The following is an 18,956-nucleotide window of genomic DNA, read 5'->3' as shown; positions in this document are numbered from 1 at the left end:
ACCTTGACGACATCTCCCTAGTTCCTCCCCACTTTAACCATTGTTTTATTCTCTATCTCTGTGTATTCAACTTTTTTTTTAACTTTTAAATTCAGGGGTGCATGTGCAGGTTTGTTACATAGGTAAACTCATGTCACAGGGGTTCGTTGTACAGATTATTTTGTCTGGTCGTAAATACCCAGGTATGAATGAAACCTCCTTTGCAAAAGTTTAACTGAGGAAATTATGACAGTGAAAGAGATCTCCATCTTGCTTCTAGCTTTAAGCTGTCCTTGTTCATTCCTGGGCATAGGCTGAACTAATCTTGGGAAATAATTTAGTGTACAGTTTGAGTTTGAAACAAAATTGATAATAGCCCTTTCCCAAAAAGACTCCCTTCTTGCCTGGGCACCAATCTGCATTTACAGGACTAACAAATTAGCTACAAGATTGGAAATTATAGTTTAGGGGTCATGCAGCCTCTGGCTGCAAGAGTCTGAACTTCCCCAAATTGCTCCTGGGGATCACATCACTATTGTCAGACCCAAGATCAGGGGTTGAGATATTTTGCAGACCGTGCACTCAGTGGATCAGCTGATACCACCTAGACCGATAATCTGACTCAACCATTTCTGAGATCCCACTCAGGAACAGAAGACAACAAGAAAACCCCACTTCAAGCCCCCTATTATTCCATCTCCAACCTGACGAATCAGCACTCCCCACTTCCCAAGCCCCTACTCACCAAATTATCCTTAAAAACTCCCACCTCTGAATGCTCAGGGAGACTGACTTGAGTAATAATAAAACTCTGGTCTCCCGCAAAGCTGACTCTGCATGAATTACTTTTTCTCCATTGCAATTCCCCTGTCTTGATAAATTGGCTCTGTCTAGGCAGTGGGTAAGGTGAACCCACTTGGCAGTCACATTAAGCCTAGCACTGACTAGTTATTTTTCCTAATCCTCTTCCTCCTCCCACCCTCCACACTCCAGTAGGCCCCAGTGTCTGTTGTTCCCCTCTATGTATCCATGTGTTATCTTTTAGCTCCCAATTATAAGTGAGAACATATGTTATTTGGTTGTCTGTTCCTGCATTAATTTGCTAAGGATAATGGCCTCCAACTCCATCCATGTTTCTGCAAATGACATAATCTTGTTCTTTTTCATGGCTGCATAGTATTCCATGGTATATATGCACCACATTTTCTTTATCCAGTCTACCATTGATGGGCATTTAGGTTGATTCCATGCCTTTGCTATTGTGAATAGTGTTGTAATAAATATACACATACATGTGTCTTAATATTAGATTTTTAGGACAAATAGGAGAAAGTCTATCAAAGTTCAAGAGACACTCCTTGGATAGGGCATTTTTAATTTCATAAACTAATCTGGGCTTTCTTCATCTCTCTCCATGTACCATTGCTTTTTAAAATTTTTCTCTTTGCTCATAATCCCTCTCAGCTTTTGCCTTTCCTGAAGAGAATATCAGTCTCTTCTGGTCTGTCTTTATGTGTAAATTCAATTAAATTTCTTGTTTCCTTCCTTTGCCCCCTCAGCATTCCTATTGTAGATTTTCTGTCTGTGTATAATGACTGGCGATATAATTTTTGTTTTTCTCATTTACCAAAAATCAGTTGAGACCCTACCACCTAAAAAATAATAACTCATCCAGGCACAGTGGCTGATGTCTGTAATCCCAGCACTTTGGGAGACCGAGGCAGGAGGATCACAAGGTCAGGAGTTTGAGACCAGCCTGGCCAACAAAGTGAAACCCTTTTCTACTAAAAATACAAAAATTAGCCAGGTGTGGTGGCGCGTGCCTATAGTCCCAGCTACTTGGGAGGCTGAGGCGGGAGACTCGCTTGAACCCAGGAGGTGGAGGTTGCAATAAGCTGAGACCACACCATTGCACTCCAGCCTGGATGACAGAGTAAGACTCCTTCTCAAAATAATAATAACAATAATAATAATAATAATAACTCCTACCATAAGAGGCCATTCATGATGCTGTAGTAATAATATGGTTAATGCTGATAATAAGCATTCCAATTAGGTGATTATTTTTTAAAATCTAAGCTTGTTGAAGAGTTATTTATGTTTACAAATAAGGTAGAGACAATCTATTTCATAAGTGCTGTGACAAATAGCTTCAGCTGTTCACCACTGGGTTGTTATATTTCATAAGTGATTGAATTCAATTATGAAATTGCAAAGCAATTCTCATTCTCCTGGAATGGAAATTGCAATGTCATTGCCAACAAGCACCTATAACAGAAGGCGTTCAAACTAAATGGCCATTTTTAAGAAGTGTTCATTTTCAATGTGATATACAAATATTAAATAAGATAAAGTACTAATTATAAATGTTTTGTTCATTTTTTGGTGTTTGTTTTTGTATTTTGGTTCTAACGTACATTGAGGGCCAGGGTTGCAGAAATACATGTCAAACTAACTAAAACATCAGGATTCCAATTGCTCAGGATGGTCTGGGAAGGCCTAGGACACCCGCAGTGTTTCGAATGGATTGATTGCTCTCTACTTGCAGCCTGTGTGTGATCAGCTTGGAATTAATTGCTTCTATACTCTCCATGTGCACCTGAAAATAATTCTTGGTAGGTGACTGGGTGAATAGTAATAAAGATAGGAAAAGGCAAGGGAGTTCCTAGACCTCTGCATTCTTGCAATAAAGCATTTAAAATTGTCAAAGCCTAAAGAGTTGCTTACAGGACCCGGCCCCAGTTTAAACTCGCTATCCAAGAAGGTCAAACGATGTAACAGGAAGAGGAAAGACATGTTTGGGGCAGGTCCTGGCTCCCCCTGCCCACACTCATCAGCCGTACAGCTGTGCGGACTTCAGCAAATTCCTCCACCCAAGAAACTATTTCCTCAGCTGATTATCATGACACCCTCTTTGAGCTTTGTGAGCAGTGGAATCGAGGAATGGAATGGTGAGGATATTGTCATCCCCCTGCAAGTTTTTGCAGTAGAAAAGAGGGGCGGAAATAAATTATAACAGTGCCATGAAAATTCGCTTTGGAAATCTTCCTCCAGGCAGCTTTTTCTTTGTCCTGACATATCAGACTTGAACATTAAACAAACAATAGCATCACCTCCTTATCCTAGAAGTTCTCAGGAATAGTATCGAATGCTATGGTCAAGAATCTTTCAGCACTGGAAATCTTCCTCCAGTATCCACCGCTGGACCAAGCTTCTAAATATCTAATAATATATAACATATCATTAGAAAGTGGCCAACCTTATTATGACGTTATTGCCATATGGATCAACTCACTATTAGGCCAATGTAATAAAACGTAAACATTAGGAGTAATGGCTCAGAGGGTATTTTTATCAATGAGATAAAACAATATAAGTCAAGCAGGCTGAAGCTTTGTCTAGAAAAATTAATTTCAGCTCAAATACAATTTTAAAGTTACAATATTTATAATATCTTTAGAATGACAAATGGATACATTTATTTTTAAATAAGAGTCATGTTGTATTTAGAAATGGGGCCAGGTGCGGTGGTTCACGCCTATAATCCCAGCACTTTGGGAGGCCGAGGCACGTGGATCACCTGAGGTTAATAGTTTGAGACCAGCCTAATCAACACAGTGAAACCCCATCTCCACTAAATACAAAAATTAGCCAGGTGTAGTGGGGCGTTCCTCTAATTCCAGCTACTTGGGAGGCTGAGGCAGGAGAATTGCTTTAACCTGGAAGGCGGAGCTCGCAGTGAGTCGAGATTGCGCCACTGCACTCCAGTCTGGGCAACAAGAGCGAGACTCCATCTCAAGATAAAAGAAGAAAAGAAAAAAAAAATGAGACCTGCTGTAGATACACTCACTGTTCTTGGAATGCTTCAAGTAGTTATTTATTTCACATTATCTTACACAGCACCTTCAGGGTGCCAAGTAAGATAATCCTTCCAGTCTTTTGGCAGGACCTAAGTAAAAGAACGAAGCCAACAGCCTCACAGTGCTTCATGCTTTATAGACAAGGACTCAACCTCTGCGCACACGGCCTGAGTTCTGAATCAGCTTTCTCAAAAAGTGACATTGTTCTTCATAACATGATTTGGTTTCTGCATTAGAAGACTTGTTTCCAAAGCATGTCTTCAGAAGGTAGGACTCACACTCATATCCGTTCGTAAGGCAAGATGTTCTGTAGTCGTGTTCTGGACAGCATGGTTTGACCTCAGAGTCAAATTTGCATAATTTTGAGTTGAGCTGTACCAAGCTTCTATTGTACTTTAAGAGAAGTTGTGAGAAAGGGGAGAATGATGCCTATTTTTAAAACTCATTCTGTTGTTCCCAGATGATTTGAATTCCAATTTCTAGCCCAATTGTGTCATGGCCTGAGGGGACTGTTGAGTCAAACTTAGGACAACCTCGGCCCTGAGAGACTGAAATCTAAAGAACAAAGGACAAAAAGAGACAGCCAGGAAGCTCAAGGGTGTCTGGGTTTGGGAATTTGTTGTCTGATTAAAATTAAATTTGTTAGAAGCTACATGAATTAAAATACTATTTGTATTTCGCTTATCTCTGGATGCAAATACACATTTGAATTGGCTCCTCTGCAAGATGCCTGAGTGATGATATGTCGGCATGGCCTGGAGATGACTCCAGAGGCCAGAGTCCCATCTGGTTCTGGTTTTTGTCTCAAACGAAACATTCATCTTTCCCAAATCTAAATTTCACAGGGATAAACTGCAGAAAAACAACTTCCTGTGTTCCTTCCAGCTCTGAGATCCCATCACTTCATACCTTATTCTACCATGTGTTTCTTATCAGCACAGGCTGGTCTGGCTGGTCTGGTGATCTGAAGGTGCCTGAGGCATATTTTCCCTGGAAAGAAATCCAGGCATTGGAGGCTCAGCAGCCAACTAGTTTGTGATTGAAAAATCTTTTATCCCCTAGGATTTTGAACCAAGTAATTTAATTGTTGCCATCTCTTGAAATAGCATATTGACTAAGCTCATGGTCTTTGGTGTCAAAAAGCCAGGGATTAAATCCCAGCCCTGTCATTTAGAAGCTGTGTGACCTTGAGTAAGTTATTTAAGAAATGTGAGTCCCACTTTACTCCTTGTAGAATGAGGGCTACATGACTTCTTGTAAAATGTAGCTATCTCACTGAACTTCTGCCTGTATTAAAATGAGATAATATACAACCAGGCTTAGAGCAAAAGTTCTCCATAGGGTGATGGTTGCTATTGACATTCCCAGCACAGTGCTCAGTAACCTGGACTTTGGGCTGCTGAAGCACCTGTCTTCACCTTGTTTGCTAACTAGCCATTTGGCCAAGGGTTACTTGAGTTTTGGCCAAGTTAGACTTTCCAAGCCTCAATTTTCTCATTTATAAAATAGGGATGATAATCCTTCTCTTGAAAGGTGTTGTGAAGATGAAATGACATAATTGGCTAGCAAACTGCCCAGCACTCACTGTGCAAACTTTGTGGCTAACAAGACCTGCTTTTATCAGTGTTGTGTGTCATTTGGTCATTTGAATATAGGTAGATATATGAGTTTGCTAGGGCTGCCGCAACAAAATGCCACAGACTGGTTGGCTTAAGCAACAGAAATTTATTCTCTCACAGTTCTAAAGGCTGGAAGTTCAAGGTCCAGGTACCAGCCATGCAACATCTTCCCACTCCGTCTTCACATGGCCTTTCTTCTGTGAGCCCAAGAAGACATTTGAGGTACCCCAACATTCCTGGTGTGTCTTCCTCTTCTTAAAAGGACACCAATCCTACAAAGCTTTTATGACCTTATTTATCCTTACCTTTCTTTGTTTTTGTTTTTGTTTTTTTGAGATGTATCGTCACTCTCGTTGCCCAGGCTGGAGTGCAGTAGTGAGATCTCGGCTCACTGCAGCCTTTGCCTCCCGGGTTGAAGGGATTCTTCTGCCTCAGCCTCCCAAGTAGCTGGGATTACAGGCACCCGCCACCACGCCCGCTTAATTTTTTGTATTTTTAATAGAGACTGGGGTGTTGCCCTGTTGGCCAGGCTGGTCTCAAACTCCTGACCTCGGTGATCCACCCACCTTGGCCTCCCAAAGTTCTGGGATTACAGGTGTGAGCCACCACTCCCAGCTTATCCCTAACTATCTTCTTAAAGGCCCTACCTCCAAATACAGGGTTAGACCTTCAACATATGAATTTGAGGAGGGACACAATTCAGTCCACCATAGAACCAGAAGTCAGCCTGCAGTAGATTAAGGGGAGAGCAAGAAAACAGATCTAATGAATATAGTTAACTTTTCTGAGGAGTTTGACAAAATAAGAGAGAAGAGAGGTTATCATTATTTATATCATTATTTCTGTTGGTATTGAAAGAGACTGTGGCGAAGTGGAAAGAACATAAGCTGTAGCATCAAAGACCTGGGTGTAAATCCTGTCCCTGTGCATACATACGGAAACCCATTATATATGCATAAGATATACGTATATGTTTATATATATATAAAAATACATATTTGACTTCTGGTCATGAATTTCTTCATATCCATGAGACTCAGTCTCCATGTATGTGAAAAATAAACAATTACACCTCACTCTGGGGTTATTGTGAGGATTAGGATTATGCCAATCAAGCACCTTGCCCATCTCCTGGGATACAACAGGGGCTCAATAAATGTTAGGCACTGGGTTAAAACCGCCCAAAATGCAGGCTCTTACAAGGTGGCTGAGTCACAACGAGAATTCACAGTCCTACATGCGAATCACGCTGTGCTCCCCACAGTTTGCCTCCAGGAATCAGAGTTGATTGGGTTCAGTGATGTTGCTTTTTTTTGAGGCGAAGTCTCGCTCTGTCGCCCAGGCTGGAGTGCGGTGTTGCCATCTCAGCTCACTGCAAGCTCCGCCTCCCAGGTTCACGCCATTCTCCTGCCTCAGCCTCCCGAGTAGCTGGGACTACAGGCGCCCGCCACCACGCCTGGCTAATTTTTTTGTATCTTTAGTAGAGAACGGGTTTCACCGTGTTAGACAGGATGGTAGTGGTGTTGCTTTTTTAACTTATTGTATGCTGGTGATTGCTGATGATTTCAGTTTTGTTTTTAGAGCCTGTCAGCTGCCTAGACATAGAAACAGCCCTTTGGCAGGTAGGAGTCATTAAGAAGTAAGGTACCAGACTGCTGGAAAAGCAAGAGAGCCCACAGGCAGACACTTCAAGAGCGTTTTTTGTTTTGTTTTGTTTTATTTTGTTTTTTCTTTTTTTTTTAAATGCTGCATGTGATGATCATCCTATCATACACACTTAATTCAATTATACTGATCCTCCAGCCCTGTGTCTTTTGTCTCAGACTTTGCACAGAGAAAGAAACTCTGTAGCACAGCTCAGATTACTGCCCAATACAAAGGCACAGAAGTTAATCCGCTGTTTTGTTTCTTTCCTGTGTAGAGGGTCACTAGGTCTAGACAAGGTTATGTTATGATTGAAAGACTGCTCAGAAAATGTAATTAAAATCCCCCGTACTTTTGCTGTATTTCCCAACACAATGAATAGAGAACATAGTGATTCTGAAGAAGACATTTGAGGTCCACCAACGGACCACAAATTTCAGTTTGAAAATTATTTCCCTATAGGGCAGCAAATATTCAAGGGATTGGAGAGGATCATAAAGTTGAGCGGGAACATCGTTTGTTTACCAGATTATTCTTAAGTGACAAAGGAGTATCAGACTCCCTGTTAGGTTCACAGGATAAACAAGACATGTAAGATACTGATCTTGTCTGCAAAAATACTCACGATGGAGAAAACAAACATGAGCAGATCGTGATGTTATGTTTTACATGCTATACAAGAACCAGAGTGGAGGAACGATGACCAGGAGGTCATCAATTCTGCATAGTGGGACAATCCAGAGAGACTTCAGAGATGAGGCACTTATCTTTAAATTGGATCCTGAAAGATACATACATTTTAACAGGTGGAAAAGGAAAGTGGAACATTTTAGGTTGAAGAAATTGCACTATAAATGATTCAAAAGGAGATTACATCAGATATTGTTCAAGAAAGCATACCCTTTCTATTCGATATTGTCTATTTACATAAGGTCTATTGCACGGTATTTGCTCCTGCATTGGCAAATACAGTAATACAACACAGTTGAAGTCATTGGATCAACAGCAGTCTAAAAGCAACATTTTCCGTCATCTTTTCTATCTCAGGACCCATTGAATAGAATCAACCCATTTGTTCAAATGAATGAAGGAGAAAATTGAAGGAGCCCCATTTTGGCTTTTTTGGTTTTCCCCATAAAGCCCAGATCAATTTGTTAATGCCTAGGTGCCCTTTTCCAGCTACTTTTAGCTCTTCCCACATACTTTAGGAGCACAACTACTTACTTTCCCACCAATTTTATCCTTGTCTGCTCAGTTTATTCTTAGCCTTCTCATCTTTTCATGTCCTTTTCTATTGTTTTTATTCATCAATCACTATTCTGAAGCTTTTCCATTTCACTCTTTCCAGATAAGTTATTATAATATAAAAAGTACAAAGCAAATGTTTGTTTTTATCTATTACTCATTTTCACAAATAGAGCCACTCCAAGTGTTTGTTTCATCACCAATATTGTTGTTGTTGTTGTTGTTTTTTGGTAAACTCCTTGAGGGCAATAATTAAGATACGCTAAGATTAGGGTACCACTGACCTTCTCTTTGCTAAGTGAGAGCTTTGTCCCCTCAATGTTCTCAGTGAGGCAGAGCAATAAGGAGGAGCAGATGTTAGCAAGAGGTAGTGTCAAAAATGACTCAACATTGGCAAAGAGGACTACATTTCCAACTGACCCATGGGACAAGGGATTGGGGTCCTAGTGGTCCTGGGACAAGAGGAGCTGACTGTTATCTTTAGATCCTTCTCTCTGAGTCTAGAATGTGTAGTCAAGAAGAAGGGATAGAAAAGGGAAGCCATGGCTTCATACTGAGCCTGGATGTTTTTATTCCTGCTAAGTTCTTCATCTGAGGTGTGGATTGGTTTACACAACAGAGAGAATTCCTATAGGCCACCATCTGACCCTACTTCAAAGGAGCTGGACTGAAGGATGATATTCTTTGAGACACAAGCACCTAAACCCTAATATATTTCCAAATCTTTCAGACTTGCGCTTACATGACCCTAGGGCAAATGTGCAGATATTGCCAGATGTTACTTGGGCCAGAAAAGGTTCTGTGGACAAATACCTTTGGGGTCATTTGGGTTATGCAAAGTTAAACAGGACTCTTTGTTACAGGTCTTCTCAAACCTACATTTTTTAATATTTTGTGACAAAATTATATTAAAGTACACAGCATTTTCCAAACATCTGTGGGCACGAAATTCCCTTTTGCATAAAACATCTTTGAGAAATTATAGTGTAAACATAATTCACAAAGCAACGTATAATATTTTAAAGCTTATCTATACCTATTGACCCTATTGACTACAAAATGGACCTAAATAGAACATCCCGTAGGCCCCCGTCCATCCAGTATGTACCCCTGAAACCAACTGGCTACTGGTTACTTTACCCATGTCAGCACCTAATCTGAACATTTTATTTTGTAGCTCAAGTCAAAATACCTGATTTCTTTTTACACTTTACTTGTAAAATAAGCAGATGTCCTTCAATTCTTTTTTTTCCTCATAAATTATTGGGGTACAGGTGGTATTTGGTTACATGAGTAAGTTCTTTAGTGGTGATTTGTGAGATTTTGGTGCACCCATCACCCATGTATACACTGCACCATATTTGTAGTCTTTTATCCCTCTCCTCTTTCCCATTCTTCTCCCGAGGTCCCCAGAGTCCATTGTATCATTCGTATGCTTTTGTGTCCTCATAGCTTAGCTCACACAAATCAGTGAGAACACATGATGTTTGGTTTTCCATTCCTGAGTTATGTCACTTAGAATAATAGTCTCCAGTCTCATCCAGGTCACTCCAAATGCCATTAATTCATTCCTTTTTATGGCTGAGTAGTATTCCATTATATAAATATATCAGTTTCTTTATCCACTTGTTGATTGATGGGCATTTGGGTTGGTTCCATGATTTTGCAATTGTGAATTGTGCTACTGTAAACATGCGTGTGCAAGTATCTTTTTTGAATAGTGACTTCTTTTGCTTTAGATAGATACCCAGTAGTGTGATTGATGGATCAAATTGTAGTTCTACTTTTAGTTAAGAAATCTCCACATTGTTTTCCATAATGGCTGGACTAGTTGACATTCTCACAAGCAATGTAGAAGTGTTCCATGTTCACTGCATCCACACCAACATCTACTGTTTTTTGATTTTTTGATTATGGCCATTGTTGCAGGAGAAAGGTGGTACTGCATTGTGGTTTTGATTTACATTTCCCTGATCATTAGTGATGTTGAGCGTTTTTTCATGTTTGTTGGTCATTTGTATATCTTCTTTAGAGAATTGTCCATGTTCTTAACTTACTTTTTGATGGGATTGTTGGTTTGTTTCTTACTGATTTGAGTTCATTGTACATTCTGGATATTAGTCCTTTGTCAGATGTATAGATTGTGAAGATTTTTCTCCCACTCTGTGGGTTGTCTGTTTACTCTGCTGACTGTTCCTTTTGCCATGCAAAAGTTCTATAGTTTAATGAGATACCAGCTATTTATCTTTGTTTTTATTGCATTTGCTTTTGGGTTCTTGGTCATGAGATCCTTGCCCAAGCCAATATCTAGAAGGGTTTTTCCAATGTTATATTCTAGAAATTTTACAGTATCTGGTCTTAGATTTAAGTCCTTAATCCATCTTGAGTTGATTTTTGTATAAGGTGAGAGAAGAGGACCCAGTTTCATTCTCCTACATGAGGCTAGTCAATTATCCCAGCACCATTGGTTGAAAGGGTATCCTTTCCCCCACTTTATGTTTTTGTTTGCTTTGTCAAAGATCAGTTGGCTGTAAGTATTTGGGTTTATTTCCAAATTCTCTATTCTGTTCCATTGGTCTATGTGCCAATTTTTATACCAGTACCACGCCATTTTGGTGACTATGGCTTTATAGTATAGTTTGAAATCAGGTAGTATGAGGCCTCCAGATTTGTTCTTTTTGCTTTGTCTTGCTTTGGCTATGAAGCTATGCAGGCTCTTTTTTGGTTCCACATGAATTTTAGAATTGTTTTTTCTAATGCTGGGAAGAATAATGGTGGTATTCTGATGGGGATTACGTTGAATTTGTAGATTGCTTTTGGCAGTATGGTCATTTTCACAATATTTATTCTACCCATCCATGAGCATGGGATGTGTTTCCATTTGTTTGTGTCATTTATGATTTTTTTCGACAGTGTTTTGTAGTTTTCCTTGTAGAGGTCTTTTGACTCCTTTGTTAGGTATATTCCTAAGTATTTTATATTTTTGCAGCTATTGTAAAGGGGTTGAGTTCTTGATTTGATTCTCTGTTTGGCCACTGTTAGTGTTTAGAAGAGCTACTGATTTTTGTACATTAATCTTCTATCCAGAAACTTCGCTGAAGTCTTTTATCAGTTCTAGGAGCTTTCTGGAGAAGTCCTTAGGGTTTTCAAGGTAAACAATCATGTAATCAACAAACAACGAGAGTTTGACTTCCTCTTTACCAATTTGGATGCCCTTTCTTTCTCTTGTCTGATTGCTCTGGCTAGGACTTCCAATACTACGTTGAAGAGGAGTGGTAAGAGTGGGCATCCTTGTCTTGTTCCCATTCTCAGAGGGAATGCTTTCAACTTTTCCCCATTCAATATTATGTTGGCTGTGGGTGTGTCATAGATGGCTTTTATTACATTAAGGTATGTGCCTTCTATGCCAATTTTGCTGAGTTTTAATCATAAAGAAATGTTGGATTTTGTTGAATGGTTTTCAGCATCTACTGAGATGATCATGTGATTTTTGTTTTTGATTCTGTTTATGTGGTATATCAAATTTATTGACTTGCGTATGGTAAACCATCCCCGCATTCCTGGTATGAAACCCACTTGATCATGGTGAATTATCTTTTTGATATGTTGTTGGATTTGGCTAGCTAGTATTTTGTTAAGGATTTTAACATATATGTTCATCAAGAATATCAGTCTGTAGTGTGTAGTGTTCTCTTTTGGTTATGTCATTTGCTGGTTTTATTATTAGGGTGATGCTGGCTTCATAGAATGAATTAGGGAGGTTTCCTTCTTTCTCTGTCTCCTTGTATCTTTCTTCAGATGTCCTTCAATTCTGACAGTCTAAGGTTCTATTTTTGTTTGTTTGTTTGAGACATGGTCTCATCCTGTCACCCAGACTGGACTGCAGTGGTGCCATCACTGCTCACTGCAGCCTCAGCCTCCTGGGCTCAAGCAATCCCCCGACCTCAGCTTCCCAAGTAGCTGTGCAAAATACCTGATTTCAATGGAATCCTTAGAGAACATTAGCAGAGTCTATCTTGTAGTTGCATTATACATAGGGCACAAAACTGATTATTATTAAATGACAATTCCATTGTTTATAACTAGTGGTTGTTATATAGAAACAAATTCCAGGTTGGACTATTGGTGATCTTTTATGTTTTTCTAACTGTACCTTAAAAATGCTAGAGATGCTGGTGAGGTTGTAGAGAAAAAGGGAAACTTTTACACTGTTGGTGGGAGTGTGAATTAGTTCAACCATTGTGGAAGATAGTGCAGTGATTCCTCAAAGACCTAGAGGCAGAAATACCATTTGTCCCAGCAATCCCATTACAGGGTATATACTCAAAGGAATATAATTCATTCTATTATAAAGATACATGCATGCATATGTTCGTTGCAGCACTATTCACAATAGGAAAGTCACAGAATCAACCTAAATGCTCACAAATGATAGATTGGAAAAAGAAAATGTGGTACATATACACCATGGAATACTATGCAGCCATAAAAAGGAGAGAGATCATTTTATTTGCAGGCACATAGATGGAGTTGGAAGCCATTATCTACAGCAAACTAATGCAGGAACAGAAAACCAAACACTGCATGTTCTCACTTGTAAGTGGGAGCTGATTGATGAGAACACATGGACACACTGCTGGGGAACAACACACACTGGGCACCTGTTGGGGGAGGGAGTGGATCAGGAAGAATAGCTAATAGATGCTGGGTTTCATACTTGGGCGATGGGATGATCTGTGCAACAAACCACTGTGGCACACGTTTTCCTATGTAAGAAACCTGCACATCCTGAACATGTACCTCTGAACTTAAACGTTGGAAAAAATAAAGAAATATATGTTACTACACTGTTAGATATAGAGTAACATATATTACTACTTAAACTTTTTATTTGAAGTAATCATATAATGCACTGATTATCTGAAATAAATTCCTGTGCTCTTTTTTGTTATCTTAAAAAAAAATGCTAGAGTTGTAATATCTACATTAATGACAAGAATATGCAAAAAAAAAATCATGTCCAAGTGTTTTAGCTTAATGCGCTTAAACTGGGAAATGTAAAGGCCTTATTGGCATTTTGAGGGTCCTTCCTCTGTGGACAATCACAGACATTAGCAGACATGTTCTTCTGTTTTCCTGTGTTGCTATGTGTAAGCCTCAGTGAGCAGTGGCTGGTCCTAAGACTCTTTCTTGTTTTCTTCCACAGACAGCGTGGAAGATGAACTGGAGATGGCCACTGTCAGGCATCGGCCTGAGGCCCTTGAGCTTCTGGAAGCCCAGAGCAAATTTACCAAGAAAGAGCTTCAGATCCTTTACAGAGGATTTAAGAATGTAAGAACTTTCTTTTTGATTTTACTTTCACACAGTTCCCAAAGGAATATTGAGACATGAGAGAAAAAGGGGGAAAATATCCCATTCTGTGAGAGCCCCATCATATGTGTATTTCATACTGATCCTTCCTAGATAGGAATATAATCAGTATCTGTGGACTTTGATTCTCTGTGGCACACCCATGCTGGTACACTGTAATTGCCCATTAAACAAAGAGAGTTTCTGAGAAAGGTTTATTCAATTCAGTTCTTGGTTGAAATATTTTCTCTTTGTCAACTATAATGACATAATTTCAATAAACCTCCATTATTTCTTTAGTTTTTAAATACAGGCTAGTGCTTGACTTGAGTCTTGAATATAGATTGAGGTCTATCAAGGGATTCCATTCCTGGCATTGGAGGATAATTACTGTAACTTTCATAGTTGAAAAAACCATGTTGCCAATGTCTGTAAACCAGAAGTATCTGTAGGTCATCACTGTACCTGGTTCTCTGCAATCCAGGTGTGCAGATGCCCCTCCCTCCTGGGTGAATCATCTCCAAAAGGGAATGAGAGCCCGGAAAAACCCCAGAGGATGGGGTGACAGAAAGTGAGTGGATCCAGGCAGTCTATGAGACACAGTCTCTTACTAAACACTTCGTATGTGCTAAGGGTTAAACTAGATGCTGCAGGTTATTCAAAAGTCAGAGAAGATACACTTCTATCCTTATGGAGCTTATGGTCTGAACAGGGAGAGAAAACTTGTTGTCATGAATCTATTTGAAAACAGGTCATCCTTAAAGGCATCAAATGTTTATGTATCAAATAGCATACACCCCCCAACATATAGTTTGTTCTTATACATATGGAAACCAACGTAGCTACAGGCACCCCTGGAAATCCAAATTAAATTGCTTTGATCCCTTTTGAAACCCATCCCCTAAGATCCCCAGTTCCATGGCATGTAGAAGTCTGTGATGTCCAAGGATTTCTTCTAATTCCATCCTCTTCACATCTGTCCCCCCCACAACTGCTGCCTTTGTCCAACCTTATGCAGACCAGATAAGAATCTCTGCCTCTTCTTTGGGATCCACAACAACAATTTACTCAGAGAATTCATACCTGTAGTTGACACTGCAGAATATTTTTATAGGGTTTCCACATGCACACTGCACACAAGTTTCCACCATCTGTCTGAATGAATGGGGTCTGTCTTTCTCCCATTTCTGCTCCTCACCCCCTTCTCCTTGCCCTGGGCTTTCTAAGTTTTTCTCCCTCTATTATGCAGAGTAAGTTTGTTTCTCCTCCAAAACTTAATGATCTGCAAAGAGCTAGGACTTTGTGGCAATAGATGGGGGCAGAGGAGATTATAATGGAGATGAGTGTTCATCACACACACAAACCGCTGATTAAAAGGAATCTTGATGGGTAATCTATCAAGACAATACATATAAATAAACCTGCGTAAAGAGAAAAGGGCTTTGACAACTAGGAAAGAGGATGAGTAGTTATGCCTATTCTATAACTGCTCTGCTTCAGAGACAGCAGGCATTTGCAATGAAACAGCGGTACTGACCACTGGCAGTAGAGAAACAATGAGCAGCAAGGACAGAAAGGAAAGGAGGTGTAAAAGACCAATCTGGACCAAAAGTCAGTGCTCGGAGGAGGCAAATCACAGAATAAAACTTCAAATGTGTTCATGTAAACACCTAAACTTCTTTGCTCAGATTCAGACATCTAGTAATAAGTATACTTTTTTTTTCTTTTTAACATTGGATCGTACACCAGATACAAAATAGTTGTCGAACACAGGAGAACTGAATCCAATCTCCCAGCATCCCTGTATTCCTCGACTGCTGCTATGTTATTATTCCACTGCCATCCCGTAGGGTTTCTCTGTTTGGGGTCTGGCTGCCTTTCATTGCATTTGCTATAAATTGGAATCATGATTACTGCCATTATTAACCTTTGGAGCCAGCATCTCTGCAGCATGTCTAATACAAGTGCCACTTCACAATAAATTGCTAGGCTCCAAAGTCTGCATTCATTGCTTTATTTTATCTTTTGTTGCCCATATGTCCTTCTCTTCTTCCTTTTCTCTCCTTCCCCGCTTTTCCCAAACTCTTTCCTTTCCCCTTCTTTAATCCTTCTGACTCTACCTCTTATTTCTTCACTCCTCCTTTCTTTCTCTCCTTTTTTTTTTAGTTTACCTCTTCTGTCTCTTCCCCTTGTAAATTATTGTCTCCTTTCAGCTCTTCCCCATTCTCCTCTTTCTCTATTTTTTTTCTCTTCTCTATCTTTATTGCTTTCTCTTTCTCCCATCTCACGCCGCCCCATGAGACAAATTTCCATCAGACCTGAATATGCCAAAAGCCTATTTTATATAGTTCTTTAAAAGAAAGGACTTTGCAGTTTGCTCAGAAAATATTAATAGACATCTCTGATAAACACGAGTGGCCTTTTAATTTTGATTTCCCCCTAGTCAAATGTACAGTTCTAATAAATGAACCCTAAGCATAGCAGAAATACACTAAGCAGGTCAGCGGCACTTGGGTTTTATAGCATGGTAGTAAACTGAAGCAGCTTCCATCCGAGAAAGGAAACCAACTGCCTTGGTTCCCTGAATACCAATTACCCCAAAGCCCTTAAGATCACAAACTCATTTCCCTGGAAACAGTTGGGATACTCATTTTTAATGAAACTTTGAAAACTCTCCATACTTTGATTCAAAGGATAAACCATTCGTCAACATATTAAAATGGTCACACTTGTGTGAAAGTAGCTCAACATAGCCAGGCACCCCTGCAAGTAAATATGACCAGCATAACTCCACCAAATTTTTTCCCATATGGTATCTCTGATACATCCCCTCACATTTTCAACGTAGATTGTTAATGTAAATTGGAAATGAGAGGAAGGGAAGATAGCGAGAGAAAAATCTCCTCCCTCACCCCATCTTACTCACTGAGGCTCCCACACATTTTTAGGTCTCTTGCCAGATGCTGAGTGTCCAAAGGTGAGCAGCTGATAGAGACAGAAGAATATAGTACACTGTCTACCTATAATGAGCCTCAGAATCACCTGAAGGGCTTGTCAAGACACAGATTCCTGGGCCCCATCTTGGAAGATTATGACTTAGTAGGGTTGGGTTGGGATTGGGTCACAGAATTTGCTTTTTTTTTTTTTTTTTTTTTTTTTACAAGTTCCCAGGTGATGCTGATGCTACTGGTCCAGAGACCACACTTTGAGAATCATTTGTTTTGTGCAGGCATCATAAGCTTTGGTGTCACTCAGCCTCAGGTCATGTTACTCATTTGGGCAGTTCCCTCTAACTCAGGAGACCATGTGTCTTTGTCTATAAACTGGGATAATGATAACTAGATTGCACTTTTTTAAAGAAAGAAATACAATAAACATGAAGTTCAATAAAAAGGAGTTATTGTAGTGTGGTCCCAAATGGTCAACCTCAGCTGTATGATCCGTCAAAGTGGGACAGTCATGGTTGGCCTACATACCTCCCAGGCAGTGTTTGGGTTTTGGACTACATAATTATGTATTAGGAAGGATGCAGAAAATGCAAACTATTATCTACAGATCAGCAGTCTCAAACTTAAATGCATGTTGCAACCATCTGGGGAGCTTTACAAATTAAAAATAGTGGCTACTATGCTTGGTGATTCTGATGTAATTGCTCTAGGAAAAAGCTTCAGCATTAGGAATTATAAAGCTCTTCAAGTAATTATGTTGTGCAGGCAAGATTGAGAACCACTGAACTAGATATATAACATATACAAGGTGCTTCTAGCACAAAAAGAAGTGACCTGTTAGTGATGAGCTCTATCATGGCAAATACCAATGACTAGGCTAGCTACATTGGAACTTCAAGAAGTCTTTGGTGTGTATGTGAAGTGCATGTGTGTTGTGTGTGGGCGTATGTGTGTGTGTAGGGGTTGGAGAGAGGTAACAGGTCTTATTTTTGAGGATTTTTATTCAGTTAACTCTTGAATGATGCTTAGGAATTTTTCTTTCTTTTAATTTGAAGTCCTTAATTTATTAAGAATATTTTACATTGTAACAGACAGTGAACAGAAAGCCATATTTGAGAACAAATGGTCAAAAGGTCACACAAATATCAATATACCTGTTTCATAATCTTGCTTTGCTGCACTCTTTCAAAACCAGTTATAGCTTCAGTTCAATTTTAGGTGGTTATAAATGATATACTGGGGCATTAAGTTTTAATATAGTGATGCCAATGCCGCTTTGGCATTTTCTGTCATTAATTAATAATATATAGCCTATTCTTCCCATTTTTAAGGCACAGGATGAGTTGCAAAGAGTTAGACCTCTATGCTTCAGACACCTGGTTCCTTCTTCTATGGAGTCTTTCCCCGCTTCCTTTTTTTTCTTTGCTCTGGATTATAATAGGTAAAATGATCCCTTAGAATCAACTATATCATTGAGGCATCACTTTAATGCCTGCTAATGTCCTTTTGACATAAAATGTTATGTTACTATCTATCTTTTTTATCTAAAATAGAAGGATGTTTATATTCATTTTCTATTGGCAGGTAACTATTTGCCAAATACTAAATGGATTTCTAAATCCATTTAGTAATGGATTTAGAAAGCATTCATTCATAACATACTGTCCCAAGGATCAGGAGTTCAGAAATGACTTAGCTAAGTGCTCTGGTTGGAGTTTCATGAGGCCACCATTAGAATCATGATTGGGCTGCATTTCTTTCTGGATCGTGGATCCTTTTCTAAGCTCCTGCGGTTGTTGGCAGAATTCAATTCTTTGTGGTTGCACATATGAGATTCCCCTTGCTGGCTGTCAATGTGGGGCCACACAGCCCCTAGAGGCTACCTGCAGTCCGTTTCCACCTGGCCCTCTTGCAGGCTCCCTTGTAATATGGAAGCTGGCATCTTCAAAGCCAGCAACGTAGAGTCTCTCTAGTCCTATAATGGGTAGTACAATCATGGGTGTGGCATCTCATCCCATCAACTCTGTGTTATGCACGCACCTAATTGAAGAGACAATCTGAACAGGCAAAGTGTGAGCAACAAGGCTGTTGAGTCACCCAGGTACGAGTGGGCTGGGTCCAAAAAGGGAGTCAGCCCTTTTTGGGAGGGTGGAGGGTGGTGGGATTGGAGCTAATTTCATAGGTTAGGGTAAGCAGTGGAAAGTTACAGTTAGGGGCCATTTATTGTGGGCGGGGGAAGAAGGTTGCAAGATACATTATCACAAGGTGGGAGGGGTCATAGAGCACAGTGTCACGAGGTTGATTGATCAGTT

General features: G+C 39.8%; 1 protein-coding gene across 3 annotated transcripts in view; it reads left to right on the top strand.

The window, feature by feature from the left end:
- KCNIP4 (potassium voltage-gated channel interacting protein 4) overlaps positions 1–18,956 on the top strand; it is a 1,220,174-nt gene that overhangs the window by 1,081,410 nt on the left and 119,808 nt on the right. For all 3 annotated transcript variants that reach the window (XM_015138055.3, XM_015138058.3, XM_078003197.1), the window contains one exon: positions 13,554–13,678. In XM_015138055.3, the coding sequence (XP_014993541.1) occupies positions 13,554–13,678 (125 nt within the window). The remainder of the gene's footprint in view (positions 1–13,553; positions 13,679–18,956) is intronic.

This window comes from Macaca mulatta, chromosome 5 (assembly GCF_049350105.2).
Source record: "Macaca mulatta isolate MMU2019108-1 chromosome 5, T2T-MMU8v2.0, whole genome shotgun sequence".
NCBI classification, from domain to species: Eukaryota; Metazoa; Chordata; class Mammalia; order Primates; family Cercopithecidae; genus Macaca; species Macaca mulatta.
This window is presented reverse-complemented; position numbering and strand designations above follow the sequence as displayed.